Source organism: Castanea sativa, chromosome 11 (assembly GCF_040712315.1).
Source record: "Castanea sativa cultivar Marrone di Chiusa Pesio chromosome 11, ASM4071231v1".
Classification (NCBI taxonomy): Eukaryota; Viridiplantae; Streptophyta; class Magnoliopsida; order Fagales; family Fagaceae; genus Castanea; species Castanea sativa.
This window is the reverse complement of record NC_134023.1, coordinates 70,741,971-70,749,468: the sequence shown is the minus strand read 5'-3', so window position 1 is coordinate 70,749,468 and position 7,498 is coordinate 70,741,971. Positions and strand designations below refer to the sequence as shown.

Genomic DNA, 7,498 nt, shown 5'->3' with positions numbered 1-7,498 from the left:
GACTAATACAATATTGAACTTTTAATTACGACTTGCCATAAAATTCAAAACAAATTCAAGATGCTCACGACAAATAATTAAGTCATAATACTAAAAAACACAAAGATTTCTCCGCATATACAAATTTAAGTAAGTTTAAGTTGCCCTACAAGTTTTTCATATAACAAATAGTCAACAAAGTGCATCAAACATTTATAATATATCAATATATTTCTTTCATACACCTTGATAATCAAAATTGTTTTGGGAAAACTCAAAAATTAGTAAAGACCACCTTTTAGTTGCAAAAATGAAATCAATCACCCGTTAGTCACAATAAATTAGTAGAATTAGAATTTCCCACTTAAAATCTGTTTTCTCCCCTTTTTTTGTTGAGATGAAAAAAAATAAAGTGTGAAATTAGAATTTCACACTAAAATAGTTTTATCTATCAATATTAAAGCCTACGAGATGTCTAGTTTCTTCGAAATACACTTCAGCTTTGTCAATGGGCTTGGCTATTGAATTTGTGGCCATTACTGCTGGAGTTGCAGTTATTAAATTGACAGATGGGAGAATTGAAATGCCCCGTTTGATGCCTGAACTTGTCAATCAGGCTTCCAAAATTTTCACAACTATTCTAATAGAGATAAAGTACACGAAGAACATCACTCATAATATGCACATATATAGTAGAAACTAGAACCCAGCCCAGAAGAAGCATCTGCATAGCAATGAGATTGGATTGTTAAGGAATGATGAGGATTAGGACTAGGACTAGGAGGAGGCCTTAGAATCAGACTTAGAAGCCTCAGATCTGCAGCCCTTTTAAGCAAACTTTCATCACCATCCTCAAGAGCCATCTTAATGGGACAGGACCCTTGCCCATCAGCAATAGCAAGCATGATCTTCTTCATCTCCGCCCTGAACTCCTCCACATCCACAGTCCCATTGCGATCACAGTCAAACTTCTCGAATATGGAGTCGTAGAGTTGGGTGAGCTGATCCGGAGTGGTCGCCACATCGATGCCGAAGTGGCTCTCAAGGAGCCTCATGGACTCAAAGGCCTTGCGGAGCTCGCCGCGCGAAAGAACACCGTCGTTGTTGAGATCGAAAGCTGCAAACCTCTCGTCCACGCTCTTCTTGAACTGAGCCTCATCGCTCACAAAGTCTCTCACCGTTGATCCATCTATTATCACCACCCCCATCTCTTACTTAACTCTCTCTCTCTCTCTCAATTTGTTTGTATGGCTAACAAAGTTGTGAAGACAATATATGAGCTTTTGAAGATAGACATGAGTGAGTCTGTTTGAGGCGGTTGAAAATTGTGGAAATTACGTAAATGCAACGGTTTTGGATTGTGGAATATTCACGAGGAGCTAACACTTGGTCTTTGCCAAATACGTGGGGAGCAGCGAAGCTTACACAAATATCTATAGGTGGATTACGAATTGGAATTGGCCCGTTGATTTATCAAGATTGGTGGATGAGAATGAGTCTCTAGACAACGACATTTTATCTAGTTTTGTACTCCAAAAGAGTGTGATCAAAGTAAAAGATTAATAATGAGTGTCTAGATTTACTACAAATTTGATGACTACTGAGATGAGTCGGTAGGTTGTGATTATTATTATACAATGAAGTTCATGTTAGGGGTGGTTTTAAGTGAAAATAATGTTGTTTCAAATGTTTTGATTGAAGTTGTGAAATTTATTGTGTTTATATTGTTTAAGAATGAAAGGTAAAAATGAAGAAAAATGGTGGGAAGGAAAATGCACCCTCACACATACACACATGAAAGGAAAAGGAAAAGGAAATTGTGGACTATTTACCACTAATTTACTAATCTACTTTTGAGATTGCGGGTGATGTAATTCAATCCCAAGCGAGTTTTTATAATTTCTTAAAAAATAAAAACCCAATTAAAAAGTGAAAACCTCATCTAAAATCTACTCGAATGAAACATCAATACAAGTTGTCTAATATATGATGGGAATTTATTTTCTAATTGATCTAATATAAACCTTACGAAGCATCTTTGATGTTGTTTCCTCCACTGAATATTTTGATTAAGTGCCATTTTGTTTTTGGTAATGGAAGGAAGGGGGTCAATTTTTCTTGTGGAAGCTAATTTGAACGTGTTGGTCATTGGTTCAAGAGAATGAGATAAGTGATAACATTATATTGATGTAATCTAGGTGAATAGATTAACTGGATTGTTTGTAGAGAGACAAAAGGGTATAGCGAATTAGTTTGCATACAAGGAAAGGTAGGTATACAAGGGAAGGTAGGTTCCTTTCGTTTTCTAAATTTTCTCTCTGCTTACACATTAAAGCACAAATATTATGCTGTTAACCGTTTGCTGAAATGAAGCGAGATGAAACCGTTTTTGACTTATAAAACATGGTCCTTAGTCCTTCCCAAAAAAAGCCAACACTTGTTCAAAATACAGTTTTTATGTGGTTGTAATCTCAAAATTGTAATATCGTATACCCAATTGTATTGAAATCAATGTTGCAATCGATCCTACATTGCTTATTGCTTGTTAATGCTTATATTAAGGGTCTGTTTGGGATCCGCTTATTTTGCTGAAGGCTGCGTTTGGTTGGGTGTAAAATATTTTCCGAGCGTAAAATAATTTCAGGTGAAAATATTTTCGGGAAAGGAAAATATTTTTAGGTGTTTGGTGGTATTTTAAAAAATACTTTGGAAAATATTTTCAAGTGTTTGGTAACATTCTGAAAATGCAAATTTTTTACTATTTCCTCACATTTTCTCAACCATTTTCTCACATTCCAAACAAATTTTATAATAGAAAATTACAATCCATCAACTTCTAAACAAACAAAAATCAAAACAACACCATGGCCAAATCATTCGGTCAAACTGAGAGAGGGAGGTGAGACAGGGAGGAGGAAGAGAGAGATTGGTGGGTCACCGATCTCGCCAACGCGATCTCGCGCCGTCGATCTCGCCCGTCGAGAGCTCGACGGCGTGAGATCGCGCCTTGATCTCGCCCGGCGCGAGCTCGACGATGCGAGATCGCGCCTCGATCTCACCCTGCGCGAGCTCGATGGCGCGAGATCGCGCCTCGATCTCGCCCTGCGCGAGCTCGATGGCGCGAGATCGCGCCTCGATCTCGCCCTGCGCGAGCTCGACGGCGGGCCTTTGGGTTGAGGACGACGATCTTGGCTTCACCGGCGTGATCTAACCGATTCGGCGATCTCCCTCTAGCTCTCTCTCTCTCTTTTCTGGTGTGGGTCGTTGCTCTCTCCCTCTCCTTCTCTGTTTTCCAACGGAAAACTCTATTTGAAGGTAAAATAGAAATGAAAAATGTTTTACGGGTGGGGAGGGAGTATTTTACGGTCAATGCAAGTGATTTTCCATTTGACCAAGATTTCAGTTGTTGCCAAACACACGCAAACGCGTAAAACATTTTCTGAAACTTATTTTCTGTCCAACCAAACGCAGCCGAAATTGAAAGCTTTTTGCTGAAAATACTAAGATAAAGGTAGAAGTTAGCTGAAATAGTACAGTGAAATCCATGAATAGTACCAAAAAGTACAGTGGAGCCCATGAATACTACTAAAAATAAGCTAAATAGTAAAATAAATTGACTTTTTAATTTGGAGTCAAACATACACTTGAAAAGGATAAACAAATGCTTACACCAATTCAGATAAGTTATATTGCAACATCTTCTTCATGCTTTATTTTTGTTACAAATTATTCATACTCCATACCTCCTCCCAATAGCCCCACTCTAAAAAAATAATCAAAACAACATGCTAAAGACTACCATGAAAAATCCAAGCCATAGTTGAGATTCCCATGATACAACTATTTCCATCGATATTCCTTTGTCAAACATGCTCAATTGAAGTATTTTCAATTGGGAAAAATTTACCTCCAATTCAATTTTCCTCCAACCAACTACATGAAAATTGAAAAAAAATCATCCACGTGTATTATTAGTCATATGACATTTTTCATGAGTCGTGATATTTTTAAAATTAATACACGTGGATGATTTTATAAATCATCATGCAGTAGGTTAGAGAAGATTCATTTGAATTGGTTTGGAACTTAGTAGAATTTCATGATTGTAGGGAATAACCATACCATTATACAGCTCAACACCTTGTAGTCATATATATTAGTATATTACTACAAGCGGGACAGCATGGAATTAATTGGGAAGTAGGATACAACAATCGGAGCTCCAGATGGTTTTGATTTTGATTTGCTTTTGGATTTCTCTGATGACTCTGCTTTCATGGCATCATCTGAGACTTGTGACAATGAGGAGGGCACGAAACATTTGAAGAAGGCTGAGAAAAGTGCCATTGCGTTTTTCTTCTGTTGTTGACTTAGAAGAAGTTTTTGATCGGAGTGAAAGAAGGTTGTACTTTCTTTGGCAAAGCAAAGTTTGAAATGAATGAAGTGTGTGATTGATGAGAGTTTTGAGGAGTAAGGTGGTTTATTTATATTGATAAATCAGAGATGGCAATGGCCAATGATTTGGCCTGAAGAAAAGGGACAGTGATATATATGACTAACAAATTTTATGTTGCTAGTGAGTCCAAATGCTTGGAGAGCACTCATCATAAAAAAAGAAAAAAGAAAAAAGAAAAAAGAAAAAAGAAAAAAGAAAAAGCTTGGAGAGCAAGGTGAAGACCAAATTAAATCTTTGTGAATTCCTAGATGGTTCTCACTAGTCTTAGGGTCTTGTACCTGCGATTTGGTCACAGCTTACAAGTAATAATATAATAACATGTGGAAATTTGAATTGACATCAACAAGTTAGTTAAGATCATGACATGTGGAATCAATAAGTTCATTGGTGTAAGATCATGACATGTGGAACAAGGGACAGAGATATAATTATATAATAAATAAGTTTCTAAAAAAAAAGTTTAAAATATTTTAATAATTACGCATCATTATGCAATAAAAATAATAATATTCCTAAGCTTATCCATTCTCAAGCTACTCTAGGAATTATAAAATAGGTTAAGGTAGTATGCACATGATATATTTAATTCTAAATTGTACCTATAATACAATAAATTTACAATAATTGTATACTTAGTGATAAAGTTACAAACACAATAAATTTCTTAACATTTCATAACTTGTTGAGATAAATTATTATTAACATAACATCATTTTCATGGAAACCACCGTTATGATTAGCATAAATTATGGCACTTCAAAGTTCAAATGTTGAAAAATATATTGTAAAATTTGTTTAGTATTTAAACATAATTGTATTTGGTAAAATTTGCTTAATATTTAAAAATAGAAGTTATAGGACTTTTCATTTTTTTAGGACAAAAAAGTGAGTTTTCGATGTATATTCATTGACTTTATACCGTGCGACAACAATGGAATATTACCTATATCACCGGAGCCTTGAGGGGGCTATTATCGTGGGCATAGCATATATTAATTGACTTAAATAAATATGTATAAGAGATACTGGATACGCGATTTCTTGTGTGTGCCAGAATTTACCCAAAAAAATATTATATAACTAAAAAGAAGCTTAGTTGATGTACATCATCAACTATAGCATTAGCAACAAAAATACATATTATTTGTACTGCTATCGATGTGGACTTTAACACGCTCAAAGGTGCTCAAATTGAATTTTTCATTAATCTTATTGTTTAATGAAAATTTAACAACAACAAAGTGATGCAATCAAATTATTTATGACCGGGTTCCAAGATGACAAACAAGTGCAAGTATATTTAATATTTAATATTTATATTGTTTTGTTTTGTTTTTCTTACTTTGACTTTTGAAGGTGGATCAATAGAGTTGATCCTTTGGAGGGAGACATAGGAGAAAAAATTAGCGTAGAGAGCAAGGAGGAATAGACAAACATTTCAACACAAATAATAATAACGCGTTTTTCACTTTTTTGGGACTCTTCTGCCTCCTCTTTGTGAATCCCCCCATGCCTTCCTCTTCCCCTTTGACTAACATGAAGAACATGTCATCTAACTCTTCTATTTTTAAAATACATAACCGTATTAATTTTTTTAGTATGTTAATTTTTTGTAGCCAAACTTTATAAGTAACATATATATGGATAGTTTATGTATCTTTATAGTCTAACCTTGTCCATATTGTAGCTAGATATAGCCAACTTACCAAACTGGAATGCCTTTTTCTAGGTTCGCCCTTTAATTGATTATCCTCATTGTAATTTGTAAGGGAGACACTGAAGAGAAAAAAAGGATTTTACAAATTCAATTGAATAAATGATTAATTGATTATCCTTATTGTATGGAATACAGTGAACAAAAAAAAAAAAAAAACTTTGACAAATTCAAATGAATACATAATGAAACATCTTTCTTCATCAATCTACACCACCATGGAAAACCCCATAATTGACAATATTTACAATATTATCCCTTGCAAAATCTTCAAATATTTTCATCATCATTCTTTCAGCAAACGTTCTGACTTCTGACACATATTTGTTTCAAATTAACCCGGCTTTAGATACTGCTGAATTTCACGATTGCATTGAATAAACACAACCATCTTCCAGTTCAACATCATGTAGTCATATAGTATCATAATACAAGTACTACAGACGGGAGAGGTATGAATTAACTGGGAAGTGGGATACTACAATCGGAGCTTCAGATGATGATTTGGATTTGGATTTGTTTTTGGGTTTCTCTGAAGACTCTGCTTTCATGGCATCATTGGAGATACGTGACAAAGAGGAGGGCACGAAACAATTGAAGAAAGCTGAGAAAAGAGCCATTGTTGTTTGATTTAGAAGAAGTTTTTGATGGAGTAGTAGTGAAGAGGCGCTAGACAGCTTTTGGTTTCTTTAGCAGAAGAAAGTAGAAATGGATGAGCAATGTTGTGTGATGGATGAGAATTGAGGAAAGATGGTCTATTTTATAGTGATATTGAAGAGACTGTAAGTGAGAGTGAGAGATATGTGGGAGGTGGGGGAGTGTTTCCGAATTTTTCTTTGCTTGGAAAGCACGGAGAGGACAGACCAAAGTAGAGTGGGTCCATTGCCATTTGTAAATTCCCAGATGGTTCTCACTTCTCACCAGTCAAATGGTCTTGTGGCTGCGCTTGACAAAAGCTTACAAATGAATTACGTTATGTAAATGTAGCAGGTGGAAACCGTGGAGTCATCAACAACTTGACTGGTCTAGTCAGTCACCAGTATACCATGCCTTGGTTTGGCCCTTTTTTTAAGTAATCCACAAATAATTACAGTACTTGTTTATGAAAGCATGGATTTGTCTGAAAACATAAGAGTTTATTCATATCCCAAATAAAAATTACGACTAGATTGTTTTTACTATAAACTTAAAACAAAGGGTGAAATAAGAGTAAATGAGCGCAAACAACCAATACAACTACCCTAAGTCATATTTATCCAATAGGTGGGCAATGAGGGTATATATAGTGTGGGTAAAGACTTGGTAAAACAAAACATGACAAATTAGCCAAATAGAATGTTTTGCGAGTA

General features: G+C 35.2%; 1 protein-coding gene across 1 annotated transcript; it reads right to left on the bottom strand.

Moving 5' to 3' along the window:
- Positions 1–306: 306 nt before the first annotated feature.
- On the bottom strand, positions 307–1,372 carry LOC142614983 (uncharacterized). Its single transcript, XM_075787631.1, has one exon. It carries the CDS (start codon positions 1,185–1,187, stop codon positions 648–650), a length of 540 nt encoding a protein of 179 aa, XP_075643746.1. The 5' UTR covers positions 1,188–1,372; the 3' UTR covers positions 307–647.
- Positions 1,373–7,498: the final 6,126 nt, after the last annotated feature.